At 37.7% G+C, this 26667-nt stretch overlaps 1 protein-coding gene across 1 annotated transcript in view; it reads left to right on the top strand.

Moving 5' to 3' along the window:
* Positions 1–26667, top strand: part of SLC25A21 (solute carrier family 25 (mitochondrial oxoadipate carrier), member 21) — a 262933-nt gene that overhangs the window by 184890 nt on the left and 51376 nt on the right. Inside the window, exon 3 of the mRNA XM_010583667.1 lies at positions 8845–8928. Coding sequence (XP_010581969.1) covers positions 8845–8928 — 84 coding nt within the window. The remainder of the gene's footprint in view (positions 1–8844; positions 8929–26667) is intronic.

Here is a 26667-nt window from a genome sequence, read left to right as displayed (position 1 = left end):
AGAAAGCCGCAATGATTTTCCTGCCTTCTCAGAAGGAAAAGTGCTGTGTGGTTACCATAGGGGACATTGAAATCGAAGCTTTGTTGAGAAAACTGTGTAGAAGTACTTAGCCCTTTCTATAGGAATTGTTGAAGAAAAAAGTGACTTTTTCCTGCGCAATATAGATCTTAATTAAATTTTCCTAAACTGGAAGAGTTTTAAAACAATGCTTACTGTTTGCGTTTCAGGTATTGTCCAGTAATGACCTATAGTAATTGCTCATTTGAAGCCTTGCTGTGGCTTATCAGATACATGTTTTATTATACAAAGCTGCATTGAGATTTGCCTTTGCATCTTTTTGAAGTAATGGAGAATACCCTTACTTTTGAAAGGCAGAAAAATTATTCCTCTAATCTGGTATCAATTAACTGGTAGATGAAATTTTCATACTTATATTTAAATTTTTCAAAGGCTCTAGTTTGCAGACACTCAGTAATGGATTCATAGATCACAGTAGTGTCACAGGACACAAGAATTGGCTCTACGGGCTCTGTCTAGTCCAGCAGAGAGAGGTGAAGAGAAGATATACATTTTTGTAATAGAAGTTAAACTGAGATAAGAAACTGGACAGTTTTTAAGCAGGTACATGTTACACACTGAAATCAGCCAAACCACATTCTCATTTTTCCCTGATCAAGACTAGATACTGGCCCCTTCATATAATATAATTTAATATCTGATTTCTTGTGAAGTCTCTTCTAGTCATTAGTTTATATTCCTCATCACTTTGTCTGTTGTTTCTCTATAAGCTGTTTTGAAGGAAAACATACAAGACTTTATCCAAAACCAATGAAAACCAGACTTCACCTGTTGATGTATTAGGCCACAAGTGACGACCCGTATTTAAAATCATAAAAATAGCTCCATCACCTCTGACAATACAAAATTGTTCCTTATGGTGCCATTTTCAATGATTTCTCCAGTTTAGATAAGGGGCAAAAAAATCCATAGATTTGGGCGGGTTGTTTTTACGTAGGAAATAGAGATTACAAGAAGTTTCAGAAATAAACTATCACTGTAAAAAACAAAATGCTGTTTTTACCATTACTGGTTTCTGCAGATTCTTTCACCAGCATAACTAGGTGCTTTATACACAAGAAGATGTAAACAATGAACACAAGCAGTGTTTAAATTCACCTATCACTTTTACAGTCAGCACTCCTAGTTGATCTTACCTTCATAAGATCACACGTACTGCATGATCTTTCACACAAAATACTGTGTGATCTTTCAAATACAGCGGTCCCTTTACGATCATCACTGTCATCTTAAGTTGTACCCAGGCAGCCAAAGCAAAGTTTCAAAGGCAGAATTGTACCTCCAAGCTATCCCCGGCACAGGCAGAGAGGTCAGCGGAGCCATTCCTGCTCTGGCCAGGCTTGCAGATAGGCTTTTTACGCAGAAGAACGTTACAGCAACTTCTAAAGGATAAGAAAAATGTGTGCTGTTTGCAGGTCCATAGCTGAGAGGAAAGGCTAGTACTATGCGAGGAGCTCGCAGAAGCCCGCAGCTGCCAGTTGTGTCTGGGACCCCAGAAACACAAGGACGTAACAGGACTGGGAGGCTGGGGCTTGCAGGTAGGAAACGCTGGGCTGTGCGTGTGCACATGGTGGGGAGGAGACCCACGCAGAGCCTCATGCCATAGTTTCACCTTGCTATTAAACATGCAAGTGTTCTCAGTATTGCCATCCTTGAAATAAAAGGGAAGTTGCATAACATCATAGCTATTAGCATGCATGATGTTTCTCTGAGCAGTTTTTAGCGTGGAATGAAAAAATAGTAGTTTTCACTGAAGTTGTTGTTGTTTGAACTCCCCGTCCGCACACACACTCACTGATGGAATTAGAATATTTAAAATATTTACAGTTTGAACTTAGTTTCTGCTGTATTTCTTTTTTGGGAAGGCATTAAATTATTTGTATGCAACTGCTGTGACTGGTTATTTTTGTTATTCATTAGCAAAGTTACCAGAGTAGATTTGCATGAAACAGTTACATGGGTTAATTTGACCTGCTTCTGATCAAGTTTATTTTTGCTAAATATTCTCTTTTAAAACTACATGTAAAGGAAAATTTCTTTCTGACATTATAGCTACTGTGTGTTTGTCCCATGCACATAATGGAAAAATTACTGCAGGATTAAAAAGTGGAATAGTTCTTCATTAGTAGCTGACAACATACCGCTTTCATTTCTAAAACACTTTATTACTCTCTTGGTATATATAGTACTGCTTTCTTTTTACCACTGATAGTTCTAAGGGAACAATGTGCTGCTTAGCTTGAATATAAAAGCAAGAGATAGAGGAAAGTCATCCATAAAAGGAATAGGAAGTATGGGAAAGATTAAGTTATTTTTCTGATTAGTGTACTTTTGTCTGGTCTAAGAATAAGACCACATTCACAGAACTGACCAGTTCATTCAGAGAGTACCAGTGAAACACCTAAGCTGTTTTGTCTTTCTACCGTAACACCTAAGCTGTTTAGGACTTTGCTGTTTCTCTATTCAATGATGCAGTTTGTTCAGGGAAAATATTTTCAAAAAATTGTAAGCTCAGAGTAAGCCATGCATGGGAATTTCTCATCATCAAGGCTGAAAGTATTTAGACCAGTTGTTTTATGAGGGTTTAGATAAATTGCTTTTAGCTAACCTAAAGGGAGGTGGCAACTGATGATGATCTTACTGGATTCAAATTTTGATCAGAATAGCCAATCTGTTCCCTCTAAATTCTGCTGTAAATTGCTATATCTGTTGTTGATCTAGCTCTAACTTTTACTGTGAATGTAGTCCTTATTCAGGTGCAGGTAAGTCTTTGCTTCTTTCTCATCCACTGGTAATGTTTCCTCCTTTTGCCCTACTTACATTTCATGGCAGTTTCTGAGATTTTTCTGTCAGACGCAAAGTACAAATTGCTGGATAACCAGTCAGACAGGGAGAGGACAGAACAGCAGATCAGGATTGCAATAACGCAGAGGTCAGGTGTGGAATGGACAAATTTATGAGTTGTAGTGTTTGATAAATACTTCGGTAAATGTGAGAATTCATCAGTTTGTGTTTGGAAATTCTTTATTTGACCATCATACCTGGTAGTTGATGTTCTAACTCACATAGAAGTCATCTCTGCAGAGAATTTTGAGTTTTCAGCGTACATCTACAATTATTTCCATTATTACTATTCCTTTCTTCCTCAAAAAAACCCACATTCCTCCAAAAGTCATAGAGGTAAATAAACTAACAAACATCATGAGTTCCAATAAAGTGTAATTCATTTAGATTAATTTTGAAATTATTTTTGGTAATACTTCTCTACCCATGATTCTGGTTTATTACTTGTGAAGTACGAATGAACCATATGAAAAGTTCTGTGATTAGATGGAGGCAAATCTATGTCTGCTATGGAGAATGATTGGAGTAAGTTCTGTTGTTCGCCTGTTCTCTATGTTACTACTTTATTGTATTCTTATATGGTTTTTTGCAGTTTAATCATCATCATAGCAATACTATAATACTTAAAATATGACTCCTGCACTAGCAAAATTTATATCTTTGGCTTAAAATAATTAGGTTTTTTGTTTTGAAATCTAATATTCAGTTCTTCAACAACTCATATGATTTACTGTTAAAATAAGTGACAGAATTATACTCTCAATTTAGTTATTATCCTGTAAGTAACATAAGCAACTCAAAGAACTTGAGCCAAAAAGTGAAATAAATTATATTATCAAGGTCCATTTTGCCGTGCAAAGTTTTGCATGAAATCTAAGCATCAGTAGATAGCACTAACTAGTAGTAACACCTGAATAAATGTTTAAGTTAGCAAATCAAAATCTTTTTAAATTATAATGGAGTTATTTTTTATTTTAAGCATGTGAACTGTTAAATATTGTATATTTATATAAAGCTTCAGACTATACATTTTTTATCAACTTATGCTGGTAGGAGTAACTACAGCTAGGAGTGTCTGGAATCGTGGGAATTACTCAAAGTGCAAAAAAGCTGTAAATGTTCTCTGCAGTTTTACAAAGGCTGTACATTTATTTAATAGTTGTTTTAAATTTAACATTGCACAGATAATTTAATTTGGTTTCTTGTTATGCCACGTAACTCTCTTCTTTGTAGCATCTAAATACCTCGGTACCTGAGATTATTTGCTTTGATGCTGCCTAAGTCCCAATCATGGAGGGAAATGTTAGGAGCTTTGTTCAAAATAGAGTAGAACATATGATAAAATCCTAGTAAGACATGTGAAGAGAAGGAAAATACAGCTAAGACTGCCACTTGTTGGCAAGCACTGCAACATAGTATAAAGCCTGGTTCTCTGAGTCAGTGTTTTTCTTTCCCTCTGAACTTTGTGGTTGAGGAACTAGTCAGCAGCACTGCATAAAAGCAGCAAGAAATTCTGGCATTTACGCAGGAGGGTATAGTCTTTGCAAACCCAGTGGCAAGAATTTGGTGAGTCTAGTCTGCTCCACATCACATTGCGGTTGTCCTACATAACTGGAATTTAACTGCTCACTATCTACTTGAATCTAGATATGAAAATACTGGTTTCTTCCTTTTAGGTTTTAAGATGACTAAAACAATTTCAGCATGAATTAGAAATCTTTCTCCAGCCCAGATCAGTAAATAAGAGGGAGGATTGCTAGTCAACATTGTGGTGAACAGACTTTAAACACTAAATGCCTGGATACTGTAGTGGCAGACATCCACAAGACAACTTTGAGGAGGTGTTCAGCAAGCCTGAACAAAAAATTTAGCAACTGATAGAGGGAGAGAGAAAAAATATTTCTTTTCTTTTTCTTTTTTTTTTTTTTCCCCCAGAAAGCACACGCATATGCTTGTTCTCCAATAGATATTGACTGTGTTAGAAAAGACTACTTAGAGGACTTTTGCAATAGGAAGGGGGGCAGGAAAGCATCCTGTGGACTGAGGATTTTATAAAACTTGGAATAAAATACTGGCTATTATAAAACCAACAAGAACTGTATGTTAGGCATTGGATACAGATACGTGTGTTTATGTAGAGTCATTGCTCCACAATATGTCTCACTTGTTACATGGAAAGTGGTTCGGAGAATTGATGAAAGGACTCAAGCACCTTCTGCATTGTGGGATTTCAGGCTGAGCCCGTTGAGAGTTATTGATCAAGGACTGTTATAACCATAAAAAATGCTCTCTCTCATGCTATCAGAATAAGAATAATTTAGGTTTATTCATTTCACAAGTAGTAGTTGTAGTGCTGATTAGTGTGGGTAAGTTAAAATATTTTCATCAGTTTAGATCATGCAGGGTTTTCAATGAAGTTATTGCCTTTTGAACAGACCCCAAAACCTCAAATGGTTTTACACGCTTTCCGCTTTGGGAGATCCCAACCACGTCTCTTCTGGGGTGAACAGGGAAGGACACTGATGTTCTCTTCTTAAACAACACCAGGACACTTTTGTATCAAACAAAGCTCCTGCAAAGGTCCTGTTCAGTCAAACAGGGCATAGAAGACCAAGCCCCGTGGGCTGCTGCTATGAGGCAGAAAGGGGGACTGTGAGGTCCCCCGTGGCGTGGGAGCAGGAGGTGGGAACTGCGAGGAGGAGCCGAGCAGGCAGGCAGGAGGTGCCGGGGCGGTCCCGGGTACGAAGAGGGAACCTGGGGGCCCAAGTGCCTCCCACAGCTCCGGGAGCATTCCCGGGGGGGAGTGCTCGGTACCACAGCGTTTTGGCCAAAAAGCCAAGAAGCAGGAAAATGGGGGGAGGAAAGTTAGCCTGATGGTCATTTTTAGAGCGATAAAGCTCCCTCTCGGTGAACATGTAACACGCTGAAGTGTCCGGTGACTTCTGACACTTGTTGTGTGCTAGCAGTGTAGCAGGTCGTTCATCCCAGTCCTGGACAAGCCTCTCTGCCCACACGTCTGTTCGCCGTGTCTCTGAATGCTGCCTGCACGTTCTTCTTTTCAGACTTCAAAATAATAAATTAGATCAGAAGTTAATGCTCTGATTATATTTACAGGAGAATTTATCTTTTTTGTTCTAGCAAAGCTAATAATATACAAGGCAGGCATCCAGCTTTCAAAAATGCATGAAATTCAGTGGTTTTATAATGCTCTTAGAAAGGAATGGATTTGAAGCAGAGAAAGCCATTATGTATCCCCCGGTTGTGTTCATTCCTCTAAACAATCATTAAAAACAGGCCAGGTTGTTTTTTGAAGTGAATGCTTTCACTCTTCTGTATTATTAAAAGTGCTAGTACAGGCTGCTGCCTCCAGAAAAACAAACATACATTTTTTCAGCTCTTCCCTAAGCTTCTTATAACAAGTACTGCTGATCAATTAGCTAGTTCATTAAAAAGTTACACATTATTTTATTGAGGCAAGCAATTCTGAATCAAAGAACCCAATTCGCAGATCTAGGTTGAAGCACATAATTGGCATGTATTTTAGGATCGCTGTTAAAGCTATAAAAAAGATTTACTAGGGGAGGAATGGATCCAAAAACCCTAAAGGAAGGAATATGTTATTTGTGTGACTCAGTGTTACAAACGGACTCATTTAATACTAAGGTCTTATCTACAGTAAAACAAAAAACTGAAATAAATGTAAACCTCCTTTGATTTAACTTTTTTAGCAAAAAGTTAGCCTTCATCCAATACACATAAATTACATACAGTGTTACCGCATTTCTTCTGCTATGAGTTTCATTATTGCTATCAAAGATGTACTTTTATTAAATCATTTAAATTTAGTTGAGAAGTCGACACTGTGTTAACTGTAAAACAGAATTATATAAGTGTGTTCACCATGTTGTTGAGATTCACAGTGAGTCTGGGATTAAAGCCCCGGTTCTACAGAGTTGTGCGTGCACGACTTAGCGGGGAGCCTTACACACATGCTAGTAGGACATGCTTGAGCATTTGCAGGGTGAAAGAGAGGGAAGGCGCGTTATTCAGAGGATGTTTTGGAAACAGTGATGCTTTGTTCTGAGTTTACAAGTGGGCCAAATCTTGAAACTTGAGGAAAAGAGTTTGCGTTAAGAAAGCTTTATTTTTTAAATACTTGGGAAAAGTTATTTACTGGTGAGTTTTTGCAAGATTTCTTTAAGCAAAAGAAAGCCATTTTTGGTTTTGAACTGAGAGCTAGAAATAATCAAGTCTTAAATATAGTAAAAAGTGCATAGAATCTACTTTCTGTTATAATTTTGATTGCTTGATTGCCACAACGTAAAAGCTTCTGTAGCCGATATTACTGTTGGACTTTGTGTGATGGCATTGAGGCATTTTTTTCAACTATTAGCCTTCCCAAGGGTTCTTTTCAGACAAAATGTTATGCATCAGCTCTTATTTGAGTGTAAGCCTATTGAATAGCATTCTCCTCTCTGCCAACTTGGCAGCAAGTTCTCATGCTAATAAAAGAGGTTACCCCAGATAGAGATCCCAGATGTGCCTGAACTACTTTTATTAGGACTATGGAGGGGCTCAGTGTTTCCTTCTAACTGTTTTCAAAAAAGGTGTGGGCTTGCCTTCATAATTGCCCAGAATGGTATTACATCACTGGAAATTTTTTGCTCAAAATGAATAAAATGTTAGATGTGTTAGCATAGAACACAGCTTAGGAAATACTGATGTTCAGAACAATTAATGCCTTTTGCCGCAATACAAACCCTGATTTGACCTGACTGAATTCTGTAGAGAGAGGACATTGCTGTTTAACATTGAGGTAAAAATACCTTTGTTTGGTATGTATTAATGAGATTCAGCATCATGATTAGAATACGTAACAATAGATGTTTCTCAGAACGGCAACATACCTGTGGCACATGACATACTTCACTTTAGTGTCAGTTATTCCTTGAAACGGTTGAGCACTGTTTGTTGTGTAGAATTATTATTGAACTTAGTGATAAAGCCAACTTAGTGATTGCCTGATAGTGGGCTATGGTAGACTGGAATTGCTAACATCAATATTCTGGGGGTTTTTAAGTGTTATATAGTAAGTAGCAGTGTAAATAGAAGTTTTATTGCTAAAAATGTATTCAAAATTTCTCCATACTGTTTAGTTGAATGTGTTGGCTGCAGTTTTAAAACTGCAAAAAATAGGGTAATCTAACTGAGATACTTAGTAAAATAATATAGTTTGTTAAACTCACTGTTTCTAGCCATAAACCATAAATAATAAGATGTTTACAATCTTAAATCATAATCTTGATTTTCCTTTCAAGGCCACAAGCTTCCTGTTGAAACCTTTATTGTTGTCCAAATGTGAATAGAGAAAACAAGGTTTTAATTAAAATAATTCATTGCTTGCTTTTATTGTTCATCTTATTATTAAATTATGGAAAATGAATAGTGCTCTAATTTCTGGTCATGTCTCTGGTTGATTTTTATTGTAATTGTGTCAGATATAAAAAGAAATAAACTGCACAGTGGATTCATTTCGTAGTGAAACACATGATAGTATTCCATTTCAGATTTTCAAAAACAGGGTTTGACTCAAAGAATCCCATTAGTTTCAATGGGCTTTGGATCAGGCACAGGGTTAACAGCTTATTTTTCAAACAACTAGAAAGAGGTGTAAATGTCAAAGGTGATAGCTATACTGTGAGTTCCATAAACTACAAAAAAAGTTACTACTAAAGCTCTATTTTTCCTTAGTTTAACAGCTTCTATGAAAATAGTGTTAATAAGTATATCAGGAACAGTATATAATAATGAATCAGATACGTAAAAAAACCTTTAAAACTTCTTTTATATAATAATTGGAAAGTTAAAGTGACTTAAAATCCCTGACTTCTCATGCTGTGATGTAAATTGTATTTTTTTTAGGTTCCAAATTCAAAGAGGGAAAACTGATCCGACCGGTTACAAGAGCCTGGGGGACTGTTTTAGGACTATTTTCCAACGAGAAGGGTAAGAGTATATGTTTTTAAAATTGTCAATTTTATGTGACCTTTTTTAATCACCCATTTTCCAGACATTAGATCCTCCTTATATTCCAGCCTTTTTTGCAATTGCCAGAATTTAGCAAACATGTAGTCTTACATAACAAGCACAATTTGAAGTCTTAGCATTACTTACACTCACAGTACCAAGTTTTGCTATTAGGATATGTTTAAAGACCAGAATGCACAGCTGTGTAGAGACACCGGGGGCAAACGCTGCTTCAGTACTGGGAGCAGGATGGCCGCATCAGTGTGGTGCAGTATCTAGGCTCTTGGCTCTTCTTGTCCTGGTTTTCCGAACTAGCTCAGCCTGAGCCATTACCAGTTCAGTGAAGTACTTGGTACAAGCTCTGATGAACTGGCATTCCCAGTTAGCTGGGGTAGACAGTGTTTCCAGGACCTGTGTGAGCAAAATTCCACAGCTTTTCAGTTTGACAGATTATGGAAAAGGGTTTATGGTCCTTAGTCACCTGAATCGTACCGGCTTCAGAAGGTACCACTGCTCCGAGCCTGAACTCCTCTAAGAGACTTGGGCTCTGATCCAGAAAGGCATTTAAATACATGCTTAATTTTATGAGCAGTCCAGTTAAAGCCACTGAAAGTAATGGGACTGATCACATGCTTAAAGTTAAGCCTGTTATCCACAGGAGCTCTTCAGGAGCTAGCCTTTAATCAAGGTAACTCTAATTAGTAAATCCCAGTTTTGAGTAGCTGGCAGGCTTTCCATCGGAACTTTGTAAATATAACACCAACCCATTTTTTATCCATATATTCATCAAAATGGAACTGTTCTTATATATAGTGGCACAGATGCCACGTATGAAGGCAGCATAGGTGCAGTGAGGCACAGACTTCTTGTGTCCACAAGATGTACTGGAAAAACAGAGGTGAGAAGAGCAGTGAAAATGAAGAACTAGACCAGTTTTGTTTCTTGCAGTGAGGTTTAGCTAAGCTACACTACATAAGTATGTAGATGTAGAACTGGATGGTTTCAGTTGCTAAAATAGGGAGATGTAGAGAAGTTTCATTAAGGTGTTGAGGGAGGAAGTTGTCACGTTTGCCCTTATCAGTAGTAAATTTATTTTTTATGAAAGACTAATGTTGTGCATTATCACTACAAGGCATTAAAAAGCTTAAAAGCTAAAAAGATTTCTAAAAAATGATAACTTGTGGCTTCTGGGGTTTTCTAAGCTGAGTATATGTTAATTTTTATTGCTTCTCAAAAGAAAACTATGGGTTTTGCAATAGGAAAATATTAATATTTGCAGTCATGTCAATCTATTTTTAAATACAGAACTAGTTTCAATATTTAAGTCAGTGATCATGAAAATGCTATTTATCTCATCCAGACTCACTGGTACACACATTTTGTTGAACTAGTCACAAAATGTAAAATTAAGAATGGGTAGATGTATCTGGAGAACGAGTCTAAATCAAGAGACAGCTTCCAAGTTAATTGATTTTTTGTCTTATTTTATTGCCTGTATGATTATATTGTGTTCCTGGATATTTGTACAACCCACATGTATAATTAGTAGCAGGACACTGCAAACTTCAATGTACCATTCAAAATATAGTTCCCTTACTATTTGGGGGAGGGGGAGAAGGAAACAAATACTCTATGTTTCAACTGTTTTACATGTTGTGCTTTTCAAGTGTTTCTCAGAGACATAGCTTTCACTTAGTCTATGGATTTGACTCCACTATTATTTTACCAGTGTTCAAACAGTGTGCTACCTAACACACAAAAACTGTTTGACTGTGGAGAAACAATGGAGGGTCTAAGCACAGTAGTCATCTGTGAATGAACTTCAGAAAGGAGAGACAAAGATTGTTGGGTTGGGGTTTTTTTCTGTAGAATGCTTGTGCCCCAATAGTGGAATCAAACCAGAATATTTTTTTATATTTATATTAAGGCATGACTCTGTAAGCTGGAAAAGATGATTACATGAATTTATAGATTTAAATCACAATTTAGCAGTGGATTGCACTAAATTTCTGTCGGACTAGAGCTAATACAGAGTTTTACTTGCCTGTTGCAAAAGCAGTAAATACTGATCTAAACAAAAAGCAAATGCTATGAATACCTATTTTTCTCCAGGAAGTTAGACAGAGGCAGAAGGTCACATTTAAACAGTCATCAGTAGTAAGCACTAGGAAAAAAGGAGATGAAGAATCTCAGATACAATATAATCTTAAATTTTGGCTAAAAATAAAAAACTGACCCTGAAAAACCTGTCCTGACTCCATGAGTCTTGCATTCCCATCTGCACAAGTTGCCCACTTTCTGGAGCATGGTGATTATGCCACTTGTGAGAGAAGTGAGAGAGGTGACTGTGAAGTATTTTAGTTAATGGAAACCTTGAATCCTGATAACCCCCTTCTTGGGTGACCACAAAAATATGCAGAAGAGGGCACCAAGAAAAGGCTTCACGTTTAGATACCAAGCAACAAAAACAATTTACAATTTATGAGGTGTTCAGATTCAGGTGTGGAAATCTGGGAGAAGGGTACAAGAAATTCATTCATGCCCCATGTTTATTTCATATTGGCTATATGAAATGCCCCCATCGGAGTGTGGCATTTTTAGACTGATTTTCTGAAATACCTAATTCAGTGTACACTGACTATAAAGAGTCTAGGCATCTCTCTCCAGTACTCGGAATTCCCTGCTGGCATATGTGATTTTATGTTAAGTTGACTACAAAACAAACTAATTAAATAAAGGAACATAGTGGGAAAAGAAATGTTACTAATGGCCTGCTCCTGAAAATGTTTACATTTGGGAATAGTGCTTATGCTCATTTGTACATATATTTTCAATAATAGTAACTACAGCGAGCTAGAATGTCAGAGCCCAGTTCAGGCAAGGCACTTCCTAATGCTTTAAATTTTTGACCTTGTTGACGTTAAGTATGCAGAATCAGCCTAGGAGGTACTTATGACTACATATGCAAATGTTTAATTTGCTGCAGTGCCTCTTACTGAAAATGAACCAGTATTATGTTACTACAGTATCACGGTAGTAATCTGATGATTTTATGGAAAGCTTCTTCATCACAAACAGCGGCCAGGATTTCTTTAATGTTCCCTCTGATTTTCTCCTCATTATAATGAAAAGGACAGAGGAAATATTTCCATTCTAACCACTAATAGAACACTGTTCTTTCAAAGAATCTGAAGACTCCTTTATCTTCACAAAATACTGGAAGTTTCTTCACCAAAAAAACACAGAAAAAAAGGCCCTACAAAAGCTCCCTTCCCCCAAACTTTGAGTGGCTCTTTAGATGGAAATAAATTTTCTCCACAGGGAATTAAGTTCTTCAAAGAAGGATCCATCCCTTGAACTCTTTTCTTGTCTTACAAGAAAATGGGAGCCACAAAACATAAAATTTAATTGAGACTCACTAAAGGAAGGCTCAGTCGAGCAGAGCATTAAAGGTCACATAGCTTTCTATTAAAGGGAGGCAGGAGTATTAACTTCAGGGCTTTTGTGAACTTGTGTTGGGAGCATCCAGTTGCTGCCAATTGCACGGGGGCTGCAGCGGCATGAATCTGCTCAGGTGGTGAGCAACCTCTGCTCAGCTGGATTCACTAGGAGCCGTGCGTCCGAGCTTCTCTGGTTTCGCTTATGAGATGATGCATGAATTGACAGATCTTTGACAACAGAGGTAAACCCACCAGGAGCATATCTGTTTATTGAGGAGTGACAGCTTTATAGCCAACATAAAAATAATCTGATGTTTATTGGGGAAAATGTTTGGATACAGGATTAACTGAAACCATTAATAGAGAGAACTTTTCATTCTTTTTAGATCTTACAAATAAGAGGTTAGGTTATGTTAAATGACCAATTTTTGTATCATCATCATCTTTACTGCATTTGTATTCACTTGCTTCTTCTTTGATAATGACTTAGGTTTGAATATGAAATGTAAGAATAAACCGACGGTCTAGCTGAATGTATACATTGCATTTATATTAAAGACACATGGTGTTATGTCTCATATTAAGAATGGAAAATTATGCCCATCTGCACTGTCTTAATTTGGAGTTACAGCATTAAAATGATGGATGCTGTTATTTTGAGTCTGTAAACAACTTTGTTCTTATAAACTTGGATTTTCATGGGCTCATAATTTTAACAGTAAATGTTCTGGGTTACAGTTGGCTTTTTTGGTAGGCACTCAGTCAAGAAACCTGTTGCTTTCTCAGTCATTGGTTAACTTCCCTGAAATAGAAAGGGTAGTAGTGTCCTGCTTTCCAGTTTTATAACTCAATACTTGAATAAGTTACAGTCTAAAGTGCTGTTAGCCTTCCTTAGACATAGATGGTCCTGGGAAAATGCAAAACACAATTGTCATTGATCATTTGAGACTCCATTTCTTCTGCTGAGTTATTTGATTATTTATGTTGAATTCGGTTTGGGAAGGAGCAAGTACCTCCACCTTTACACAGCCCAATAGCTTAATAACTATTCCTGTCTTTTTCTCAGCACCACCTTACCGCTCTCTTGTACCTATAATTCTCTGTATGACCACACACCTTTTTTTTAATAAGCAACACCCTGACTCATACATTAGTGGGATTAGGTTATAAAGCTGCGCAAAACTTGTCAGCCCTGGGTGGAGTAGGTGGGAGAACAGCCAAGACTAAGCAGGAGCTGGGTGAGTGTGGAGTTGTCAGCAAACATGCAGAAGCTGGAGGGTTCCTGGTTTTGATAGCAGTGATCGTTCATCTATTAAGGAATTTGCTAGCACTCTCCTTTGTCCTGCCTCTATCCATCTGCTGTCTGTGGTGGTAACAAGTGCTTGAGAGACGACAGCAGTGCTCTTGAGGCCTGGCTCTCCCAGCTGGCTGCAGATGATACCCTGCTGCTTCTAATTGCCAACAGGTCAGGGAAGGAGACTTGCAGGATTGCCAGTCCTGCAGGCGAGCACCCGCCTCTGGCACTCACCAGCAATCATCACCCGTTCCTGGGGCCCAGCTGGATGTGTGCTCTTCCAGCTGGGCTGAGGAGACCTAGCAAAAGGCTGCCAAATAAGTGTTATACAAGATACAAATACTTGGCTACCCCGCGCCTGAATCCTTCAATGAAATTGCCGACCAGGGAAGTGTGACATGGTCAGTCATGCCAAAAATCCCTTTTCCCAGTGAGCAGTTATGAAGCGGAGGTTCATTTCCACTTACTGGAGGCATAAATTCCTGTGGTATCAAAAGACCAGACTTTGGCTCTGCTTTAAGTGCTCTGAGGCAAGCAGAAGCAGTAGATGAAGATGTTATTTGCCCCCACAGCTATCTGCCCCACTCTTTGGTTTCTTGTAGGCACTTCATACTAGGCGGAGCAGAAGCAACTAGGACCCATGCATGCTTGCTACCTTCAAGAATGTTGTTTCTTAGTAGAGACCCACCTGCACTGCCCGTTTCAGAGACTGATCTTGCAAACTGCAGTACAGCCACCTTTTCTCTTCTGCCCCCACTACAGGAACAGTAACTTCCACCTGAACACTGAGGAAAGTCTGCTAGCACTTGTACTTCAGAAGTATCTGTACATAGATCCCTCTCTTTTCTAGTCCTGCTGGCCTGCCTCACACTTAGGAACTCATAATACTTCTACAAGCCTTGCTAAAATGAGACTGAAGATGAAAAAAAAAGGCACTACGGTACCAAAATGTCTGTCTATCCTGATGCATCCCCAGAGTCCGAGTATATTGCTAATTTTTCTTCTCTTTTTCCCACACATTGTAGAAGTATTCTGTGGGTCACATTATGCTACATTGGCATATTCCTGCCATACTGTTGTGTCTATTGCAGACTTCACTAAAAACCTGTGATTTAGAGTATCAGAAATAATGATCACATTCCTGTGTGAAATAATATCATCTGAAGTGTAAAGTGTCAATTGAGCTTTATAACACCTTCCTGAATTGAGAACTGTAACTGAAATCGTGAAGGACAGTGTATTGGCTTGAACTGTGAACCTGTGTGAAAACTGTTGGCTTTTGTGGTTCAAAATTACTCTTAGAGCTGAATTTTTGAACCCTCGTGCTTGCTTTGCATATCTTCGAAGAAGAAATGCTCAGTGTTAGAAAAGCTAGTATTTGCATATTTTCAGGGAACCTGAGCTTGCAAAATTTAGGTAAGGACGTGGCAAGTTTTCGTGGTACATAATTAAAATTATCAACTGTTTAATCTGTCCATTTACTTTTGGAAGTGAGCAATTCCATTTGTGTTGCCATTTTTTCTGTTGGTTGAGACTTGGCTCTTACAAGCAAAGTCTCTTCCTCTGCAGGCAAACCGCGACACTCCTCAGCAAGTGCCTCATGCCTGTGCAGTTTGGAAGACAGGATTCACGTGGCCCTGTGGGGAACGGGGCTCACCGATGTGCAGTGAAAGGAAAAAAGGTGCCTTAGCATAGACTTAAGGTGCCCCATGATAAAAGAATTTCAGAATTTCTTCTGGGTAATTAGCAAGAGTTCCTTCTTCATAATCCATGACATATATATGCAGAGTAATAGATCTGCTTTCCCTGTAACTGTTCTTGTGCCACTTACTCTCACTTTACCCCATGTCTTGCTGTACATAGACCTACATGCAATATCTGGTCTTACTGTTTTCAGTTTCATTTGGTTGTCTATAGTTTGTTTGGACTTGTGTCTTAAAACTGTCATGTTTGTTCTTACACTGAATGGGTGCTGAGCCATAACATTTAAATGATGGTACAGCCTTGAGTAAAATCATTATTAAGACTGCTTTCAAGATTAGAGAAGGGGAAGGCGTAAAATTTGACGGACAAAATTTTCCTGATAATTTAGTTGAAGATTGTGATTTGTATTATGCTCACAAGGTTTTAGATTAAATATGGCCACAAAGGAGACATCTTTTGTGTATCTATATGAAGGTTATATGCATTCTGCTTTCATTTGTAAATAAACATTCATGTTTGATAATTCAATTTTGTCTCATTTCCCAATAAAAACAGCAAAATCTCAGGAAATTCTGATGCCTCATTATGTTTTAAAATGCATATACATATGTGTATGCATGCCTATTTATAAAATGTTCATGCATTCTCTTAATCTCTACGTAGATAAAAATTAACCAGTTCATAATCCAGTGAAGTTTTGCCATCAATCCCAAGTGACTGGATGCTTCTGCAACACTAGTCAGTCATGAAACAAAGATGATACTTGTTCTTTTAACCTGTAGGTCTCAAAACACTTCACAGAAGGAGGAAGTACCATTATCTCAGCTGTGCAGATGGGGATGCTGAGGTGTAAAGTGCCAGGGAGTCAAGCAGATCTGGACCAGAGCATGTACACCGGTGGTTCTCATGGAGCAGCCTGTTACCATGTCATTTGTTTGCCCCATGCTAGCATGTTAATATCAAACCTCTGAGGAACATTTGTGTTGGACATAAAATTACATTCTTTGATACAGGCTGCTAATTCGGAAGGGGCCTTGAAGACTTACTTGGCAATCCGTTTTGTGAAGTAGTTTGTCTGAGGGCGTACATGGAGGTAGTGGTAGTTTTAAGCCTGAAGCTGGATAGCCTGACTGCAAGGCTAGTGCCCTGTTCAGAGGACTGTGCTGTCTCCAGATAGTCAGCAGTATTTACAGTGATGTTACTGTCATGAGGTTTTCATCATCCCCTTCAGGCAGGAATCCTCTGTTCCTGACTGGAGGTTCCCTACCCCCATCTTCATATGTTAACACTTGAAAACATAAGAAATGGCTCTGGAATGTGAAAAACTGCTATTCCCAGTTTTACGTGTGTAGCTCTCTGAAATACAATGAGGTTGTACTGGTGTGACTAAGAGCAGCGTTTGGCTAACCATGTTTTTATTACTGATGGACACACATTTTACTTGCAAAATTTGATCTGGTATGTATGGCAACACAGTAAACAAGGACACTCTCCTAAAGAATCACTTCTGAGACTCATATGCTTTAAAGATGAAACACGTGCTTATTTATTTCCCATAGGAACAGAACACGAGAAAATCATGTAAATCTTATAAGCACCTTAGAAGTAAACAGGCCAGACTTTAACTGGCGTTAGTCATTATCGTTTGCTAAGGCCACTGGAGGAACACCCATTTACATTGAGTAAGTGTCTGTTCTGCATTTTTTAAAGGTCCAAGTTGTATTTTTTTTAAGTTTCAAATATTTTCATAATCAGATTGTTTTAATCTTAAAGTTATGATTTCTTGTGTCTCTATTTTCTACTAATACAACATAAATAGAACTCATTACGGTATTAGTATTTATAGCAATAGCTCCTACAGGCCTCAGTTTGGAATCAGACAACTGCATTATAAGGTGCTTATACTTAGAGTAGTAAGAAGATACCTTCAAGAACTGTTCACAGTCCATTTTTATCCATCTACTCTAGTTAGTGAAAGATCAGCAGAACTTAAATTTTTAGTCCTTATGATTTTAACATTCAAGAGTATTTATCATTTACCACATTAGGTTCCTGCTGGTTTCAAACATCTTGTTTAAATAGATCAATGTAATAATTATGCTTCTAAAAAACCTCCTTTTAGTTTAGTGCGTGGAAAATATCATACTATGCTGTATTGTCGGATTTACTGACTGTGTTTATGTTCTCTGAACATGAAGAACATATCTGCCAAATTTGGTAGCCCAGGATAACGGCCATGAATTTCTCCCACTTCGGTAATTGGTTCAGCGTGAGGGGCTGCAGTATTTCACGGCGGTGACAGCAACATTCCCCGGCACTCCAAGCAGAGGTTTGCACCGGGGGCCCCGATGGGGTCATTTCTGCCCGGCACCGTTCGCCCGGCTTTGGGCAGCGACGCGGTGCCGCAGCTGAGCCCCGAAACGTCCCGTGCCTTTGGGTGCAGTCCCCGGTGCGTGGGGCGGAGGGGTGCTCCGCGGGCGGCCGAGCTGCTGCGCCGAGAGCCATCTAGAGTTAGAAAGCTGGGAAGAGCTCGCGCACCGCCTGTTGCCCTTCTCCAGGGCTTCCTTGGCTCAGCCAGGGCTGTACAAAATTTTTCAGCTAGTGAGAAGCTTTCAGGTCATGAGCCAAGACCCCTCCGAGTTTAGTCACAGCCGGGGCTGTTTATCCTCTGCGCAAGGGTTTCATGAATTACTGTTAAGGCTAAGTGGCTAAATTAAGCTTAAGTCATACTTTCGGATCATGCTGCTTTTTGGGGATCTGTCCCCACACAACTTGCTTGTTCTGAAATGGTATATATAGCGCCGTCAGAGCCCTGCGGAATTGAAACCTGTATTTAAAAGGTGAGAAACTGATTCTAGCCCTGACGGAGCGGTGGGGAATCTCTCAAATCTGAGCCGGTGTGAGGCTGTCATGCCCAGCTGCAGGGAGATAAAAGGATCCAAAATCTATCTGAAACCTTTTTCTCATCAAAGGTAATAGCTCTGAAATCTGAAGATGACATTGTCAATAGGCAGCTGTCAGAATTCACTATTTATCTGTTATGTAAACTTAGCCATTAACATTCAACATTTTGTAAACACAATAGTAGATGCATCATGACATGCAAAATTAATTGCAATTATGTGTTATGCTTCTTTAAAAGGCAAATTGTTATTTACTTCTCCGTAATTTGGGCTTCTAGTAGCCATTAATTGTTCACCTATTCTTTAAAGAAAAATTACCCTGTATCAAGGGAAAAAACAGTGACCAGAGAACAGATAAATCACTTTTATGTCCTTAGAACAGCTGACTTTACACTTTTATTACATTGTTTGAAAAAGCATCTTTTCATCTGGAAGGAATCAGTTTAAAATGTGATTGTCAACACAACGAAACCAGCTTTCTGTTTAAAATGGCTGCTCGTGAAGCTTAGAACTACAGTTTTGCCAGGGTTTTCTTTACAGACGTTAGTTACTAGAACCAAGAGATTTTAGATGGGATGTTCACAGGAAATACCTGGCAGACAGCGTAAAATGCAAAGTAAAGCATTTTTATTTAAGCTGTAGGAAGCATGCATGTAAAATGAGCAACAATGGTTTAGGTCAAAAGCATTCTTTTTAAAATAGAAGTTTAGAAGTTTGTAGTTTGAAGTGGGCAAGAGAAAAAATCCTCATTAATTTTTTGTGTCTTGACCTAACTAATCAGACAACATACATTTAGCATATTTCTTAGATTATATTTCATACTTATTTATAATGACACTATTATACCTCTCGCTAATCTGCATGTCTTCATCTAATTTCATTTTCTTCACTGGTTACATCTGAAAACACAGCTTTGTCTCTTTTATGGCAATCCTTTTAATTACTATAGTCCTCAGGTTTTTATTTATATATATAATTCTGCTTGATTTGAACCCCTGAAATTTTTAAATCTCTAAAAATGTTGATGAAGGTCCTATGCAAAATAAAGTATTGCATTCAGTGATAAAACATTTTCACTCCAGCAATAATGGAGCTTTACATTACATACATTTGCTCATTATTTTAACTGTAAATTATGAAGATGTATTAGAACAGGTAGAATTTTTTCAACACTCATCATTTTCTTGTTTTCAGGGTAGACTAATTATATGTTACTTATAATATTTTTACTAACAGCTTTGTATTATCCAATACTCTGAACATATAGGTATCCTCAGGTTTTTTCCTAATATGTTCCTTTGGTTTCTTTTTTATGTTAGAAGATGAATAGCATTATATGAGAAACTTCTAAAATACATCTTTGTTAGAAAGACAGTTTTTCCCTGGCAGGCTTCTTTTTGTTGAGTCACAGAGCTGCCATTGCAGCCGTAACTGCTAGGTATGCTGATCATTCATCTTTAACACCATTACCAACCCCTCTTCTCTTTGCAATATTTTTTACCCAAGGTGAAGTCTTCCTGTATTTCATACTTCACATTCTGAAAGAAATTTAGTAAGCTAGAAATTGAGGATGTCTATGCTTGACTATGGAGGAGAAATTATTCATCTAAAGCAATGCACCAACTCAAAATAAAAAGGCAGTGTAAATAGCTATGAGTATTTGACAGTTATGTATATTTTCCATGGAATGCATCTTAAATAAAACAAGGTAAAATGAGGAATTACCATTGAGTATGGAAATATTTTAGAAGAGTGTATTTTTGTATAATGCTAACTCATATTTTAGGGCACATTGCATTCCATATGACTCTGAGAATCAAACTGTGAAAAAGAAATAGTTTACTTTGCCTGTTATGCTATTTGGCTCTTCAAAGAAAATAAAATTCTAAATACGTATGAGGGTGGTTTTTTAATTTTCATGTTCTTTGCTTATGCAACTTTACTTACAGCCTGCTGTGGTTCTTTACCCTATAAATAACAATACTAACTTTAATGCAGTAGAAATCATTTTATTTAATTATAAAAATGTCTATATCAAGTGTAGTGCGTGTATAACACACTGCATCTCCTTACAGGAATGCATGCATATAAGCACAGATAAACTGTACTGTTGCATTCTATCCAGCATAGAAAGCTTCTTTATAGTAAGCCGGCAGGCACTTCATAGTAAATTTCTGAAGCTTTCATGTAGCATACGGGGCAGTAACTCTAACTCTGAAGCATTGGCTGCAGTTATGAATACAAGATCAATTCCCATGCTTTTTATTTTTTACAGCTTGCCTTCTGTGTTTGTGTATTTGTGCATATTTTGGCTTTGCCTGAACTTGCATATACACTGTTTTGTAGCTGACTATCATGCACTGGGTGTCTCAAGTACAGAATGATTTTTTAGGATTTATTTTAATCTGATAAATGGAATTTTCCATAATAAGTAAACACCCCTGCATCATAGGAATTTGGTAGCCAAACCCAATAATTCTATTCATTGTTCTTTGTAGCAGTTGAACTCATTGGCAGGGACAAATACTTCTACACTCCTGATGCCTCCTAATCTAGGTAGGGGCTCAGGTTGCTTACTGTTAAAACATTTCTTAATAAAACTCATTTTTTCATTGTTTGAATCCCACATAAAATAATTCTATATCCTGACTTAGCAAAAGTCAAGTTTTGATCAATGTACCTTCTTTTCTTTGCAAAACCCCATTTTAAAACAAATTAAATATTCCACTTATGTCTTAAAGTAATAATATAAATTCAAATAGTTTTCTGTATAAAATACTTGATAATATCAAAAAATGTCTGAGATATTTTAAGAGCTTATTTTTTACACCATTTTTATTTGGAAATATTGTCTATCTCCAGTATGAATTACCATTTAGTATATAGGTAATATTTATTCTTATGATTGCCACTGTGATTTAGAAGAATCCATTTTGTGGATGAAAGTAAAGTGCTAACTAATTAGCGTTCGAGCCTTTGTTTTAATATATTCTCACATAATATGCCTCTACCTTTGAAAACACAAAATAGTATACTTGCATAATATTCATATTTTCCTATGTTTATTGGGTCACAACATATTAAAGTATTTCATATCAATTTTTTCATCTTTTCTTAATAAATGGGTAATTTAATTACAATATCAAAACTAATTTAGGTTTTCTTTAGGAAGTATGTAAAAGGCAACCCAAAACTTTAAGGTACATTTTAAAAAATCCTGTGCAAGTGAAATATATTGTCGCAATTTTGAGAAAAACAAAATGTCTCCATCAATATTTCAACAGCTCATGTTAATAATTGCAAATAATTAATAATTTTTAAAGCTGTAATATTACAACAAGAAAAATAACAGCATGGTTTTTGTACAAATAGCAATTTTCATAGGCTTTCTCCAAAGTTTTTGTAATAGTAATTTTATCTAGCATTACATGAAGAAAAAGGGGAAAAGGCAATTTAATGTATTCCTGAGAACAATTACAGTGGTGTAAGAGGTGAAAAATTGACTAGTGAGCAGTTTAACATAGGGAGAGTTAGCTGTCATTGCAAAATGCTATGAATCAGTGGCAAGGAAGTTTTCCTCAGCATCGTTTGGGAAAATGCAGTTTTAGAAGTAGGTCTTTCTAAGTTACCGTGAGGGAATGCTTGGAATTTTGTCTTTCTACCAAAAAGGATTGGTTTCCCCTTGATTGTCATCAGTTTGCTAGGTTGTCCTGCTATTTAAGCTATTAAGGACTGGTGTGCTGCTTGGTCTCAGGTGATCCATAAAAAGGAATGAAGCCTTGGGAAGGTAAACCATCACCAGACTGGCTCGGTGTATCAGCCTTCCATGACGGAAGCTCTTTGTTGAGAATTGTTGGCAATTGCAGCAGTTTCCAACCGAAGATAAGAGCCAGCGTTCTCGGATAATGCCCTCGATCACACACCTGATGACAGACTCCTGCATGCAAGTTTTTTCAGGTGCTATGTTTGCTCAGTAATCCTTCAGTGCCAATCTTTTCTAAATGGTGAGCAGGTCCCGTCAGTAATGGACATCAGCCATTAAGCTTGTAATATTTGTCATATATCAGGTTACGGCTTTGTTACTGCAGTGTGATGAATGGATGCTGTTATGCTTAGAGAAAATAAAGAAGTGCTATAAATTTAGCAGTCAGTACTAAACGAGTTGCTACTTTAAAAGCCTGATTCACATCCTTCTGAAGTCTATGGAAAGTATTCTGTTGGCTAAAGCCTTTATATCAGGCCTTTAATTTTCTTTCTCTTTTAAGCAACAGAACCCAGGGCTGTTATTAAAATACAGTTCCCTGTTTCTCACTATATGCAAGTTTACACCTAAATAGTAATTTTAATGTAACTCTTACTTTAAGTCTTAATGTTTATGTTCTGCACAAATGGTTTGATTAAACATGGAGGCATACAGAGAGTTGATCACAGAACCTGACAGGTCACTCATGAAATAATCAGAAATGGGATTGGGGTGTTCAAAAATTCATACAGTATTTCTGGTAGCTGGTTTTTTCATGATCCCAGTAATTCCTATACTAGATTTTGAAGTCTGTGCTCTGATTTTATGCTTTATTTACTTGTTGGCATTATTCTGGAAGTTACTCTGAATGAAGACAGAGTTAAAAAATTATTGAGGACATTAGAATCTGTCTATGGCCAAAGCCTGAATTGTGTTTCATGCTGTTTGCAAATTTCTGGGAAAGTTCAGATAGTGCCCAAAGAATTTATAATTCATTAAAATCCTTTCTGGTGACACCAAGATAAAGAATTTCCTTTTTATATTCCAGGATATAAGTAAACCTAGTACATATGAAGAATAAGGCACTGTTTTAAGTTATAAGCCATACAAGGGGTAGCCATTGTTTGTTACTAGCCTTGTATGCACAACAGTTTAAGCCGACTACAGGCTACTAAAATGTTAATTCTAGCCATGTCCATAAAAATTCTGTATAACTATGTACTTACTAGCTAGTATGTTTGCTATAGCAACTCCAGTTTCAAATGACATAATGGATATCCTGCTTCTAGGAGATAGACTATCATCTTGTCATAATAGAGATGGTAATATGTGCTGCTTAAATGTACATGCTTATTTTTAAATGATAATTAATCCCCTCAAGTTATTGCTATACAACCCTCATTTTCATACTCAAGCTAGTGGTAGTATTATATAAAGATTTACTCCTTCCCATTGTGTTTTAAATGTTAGTGCTACCAGTGAGATGACCTAAATCAGATATAAAAAAGAAAATGAGTATACATGTTGCAAAAAAATAAGAAGAGAAGAATCAGTCAGGAGAAATACACTGAAACTTGTATAGTTTGGTGTGTTAATGCTGTGATACCTCCTATATGAAATGCATACTTAGCAAATATTTGACATAGAAAGGGTCTGGGGAACTGTGGTAGTTAGGGAAGCAAAAAGAGAAGGAAAGAGTTCTATACCAGAAGATGACACAAAGACAAGAGGGGAAGAATAAAAAAATTTCCAAAAGCAGGTGTGAAAGGGTGCAACGTACAACAGTCTAAAAACTGGAACATATTCTTTCTGGTTTATGTAAGCAATAGTGTTGGGTTTTCAGTAGAGGAAAAGAGCAAACTTGAATGTAAACTACTCAAAGTGTGCAGATCCTGGTTCTGATTGCTTAGATTATACAAATGCTTTAAAAATCTCTTTTTCCAAAAAAGAAATCCAGGATCTTTGACCAGTATAAGCTGCTGCTGCTTATCTACTCCTTAGGACCTTCCTTGATTCCTTCTGTGCCGGGTAAGACATTTCTCATTCACAATGAAGTTCATATTGCCTTCCAGAGCATAGCACGTAAATTTGCTTCTGTCCTGCTGTGTGATCATTATAGTCTGCAGTGCCGTGGGCTCTATATAAACAGTACACTCTTTACACATTCATTAGTGACCTACAAAGATACAGATTATTTACCAAGTTCTTCTGCGTTACCTTTCTAAGTCTTTTCTGGCAAGACAACATATTAAATTACACACTTCTTAATTTTACAGTTGCCCTAGGTTTTAAGATATCCAGCATGGAAAGCAGAATTTAGACACCTATACTTCTGTCATGTAAGTAATATGCATGTATTGTGCCAACAGGTGTCTAACAGGCATTTCTACAAGCCTACATGGGAATTGTACAAAATTTGAATTCAGATAAAATTGTGTAGACAGTACCTGAAATATATGGGCTAGTCATCATCTATTATACTATTTTTCTTAATAATTTCTTTTTTTTTTTTAATTGCAATTCTTTTCATTTGTGAAGGGTCTTGTTCTTAATCTTAGATAGAGTTTTCATTGTCATAGAAAATTTTGTGGATAACAATGGTGAAATGTGGGGATGCCTGATAGGATTCCAGATAGCCTTGCATGTCTACATTTCCTACCTTAACTGATGCATAACCAAAGCTTCTGCTTCTGTGATTCATCTGAGACCACTTTGTAAACATCTGTGAATAGAAATTCTTTCACAGGAAGAAGTTAATTATAAAGCACTTATATATGTGAAACTGTAACAGAAATATCTAAATGACACTCGTTGCACATCACTGAAAAACAGCTAAACTAAGAATTCTGTTAGCCCTCAGGGTTTGCTACTGTCTTCATATGTGTGCCCGACAGTCATTTCATCAGAAAAGAAACTAAATTAAGCACCTATTTGTGTTTAGCAGAGCTTTGAAATAATCCTTAAACGTGTGGGACAAAATCTGCTTTGTCCTTAGAGCAAACTATAAAGCTTGCTTAGCATCCTGCCAAAGATCATCCTACACAAAGACACTTAAACAATAAAGCTGGCCAAACCAGTGCAGGGAGAAAGATGTGGTCAGAGCACCACTATGAACACCCACATATCTGTAGAAAGTCCTGCTGGGATAGACAGACCCTGGGACGAAGGATGTGATGCAACCTAGAGTGCGGACAAGGCCCCAGGATTTGGAAACTGCAAGAAGAACTGCTGCTGTAAAGCTACAATATGAATTGCTTATGAATAAAGCTACTTATAAAACCAGTCCTGCACAGATACATTTTACTTAAATCAGAAAATCTGTACCAATAGTTATAGTGTCATGAAAACTGATGCATTATTTTTCATTTTTCCAACCTGTGATTGTTCTTCTTTTAATTTAGAAAATCAGATTTAACCTGAGTTAAACTACTCTTTCTGGACCATACCAGAAAGTTTGGATTTGATACTGATAAGACAAATAAAAAAAAACCACGTCCAGAAAAAGACATTATCACCTAAGTCTAACACTCTTATTGCATGAAAGTTCATGCAGTTGCCAGGTGGAGACACGTGGCAGGCTCAATCCACTTCTAGGCATTTCCAGACCGTGCCTAAAACACACTCATATGATCAGGGTCCTCGTAAGATACAGTTATGTCTGCTACCTTGGTTTTGAGAAATGACAGCCTCTGAAAGATAGTTTCCTTTATACAATGGCTTAAAGGGCTTGCCCAGGAACTGGAGATTCCTACTCCTTCTGTACCCACAGGAATCCTGACCCTTAGTTCCCACTTGCTGGAGCGTGGTCTAACCACCATTTTACAGCCTCTTTTGGTAGACATAGAGGAGGGAGACTAGATATGAGAATACTCATTTTACATTTCTGTTGCAACTGTGTACTTCAAAATGTGTCAGTCCAGAGAGCATGGTCTGTGACTCAGTGATAGTGCATCTGGATGGAGTCGTGGCTTCTAATTCTTTTCCCTAAACTCTTTATGACAATGAGTTTATTAGAAAAAATTCCTTGCAGACGTGGAAGAGGGCAACTGAACCTGACTTTCTGGTTAAGAGAGGTAACCAATTCTCCCTACTGTTTCCCCTGCAAAATAATAGGTGTTTATCTTCTTGACCGTCTGTTTTTGAGGGGTGACTGTGAACCATGAATGATAAATGAAGAGAAGTGCTCCTCACTATGCCACTTACGCAGCAATAAGAGGTGGGATATTAAAACTTCTGTAGTTGCAGTCAAGTGGCTGCTCTGCAGAGTGAATCTGAGTCTTGCGGTACCCCATGCTGGGAAGCTTATTCTTTACAGCACCACCTTTGCTCATGAAACCCAGTTCTCCTCTGCTTGTGTGAAATAGCTGTCTGTTAGCTTGAGCCTGTGGAGTTTCGTCAACCTGTTTCTCACCCAGCACAGCAACACATCAGGTCCCCGGGGTCACACCACCTTCAGCAGTTACAGCATCCTGAACTAGACATTCAGTCCACACTTCTCTCCCTAACATCACCACCCCTGGGAGGTTGGTCACTGTAAAAGCTCAGGCATGTAACTCAGCATGTCTACCCAAAGCTGTATAGAGCAGGTGGTGTGATCAGAAGGCAGGCAGGATGTCTTGCCACAGGCCTTCTGCT

This window comes from Haliaeetus leucocephalus, unplaced genomic scaffold (genome assembly GCF_000737465.1).
Source record: "Haliaeetus leucocephalus isolate CR32 unplaced genomic scaffold, Haliaeetus_leucocephalus-4.0 Scaffold932, whole genome shotgun sequence".
In the NCBI taxonomy this organism is placed as follows: Eukaryota; Metazoa; Chordata; class Aves; order Accipitriformes; family Accipitridae; genus Haliaeetus; species Haliaeetus leucocephalus.
This window is presented reverse-complemented; position numbering and strand designations above follow the sequence as displayed.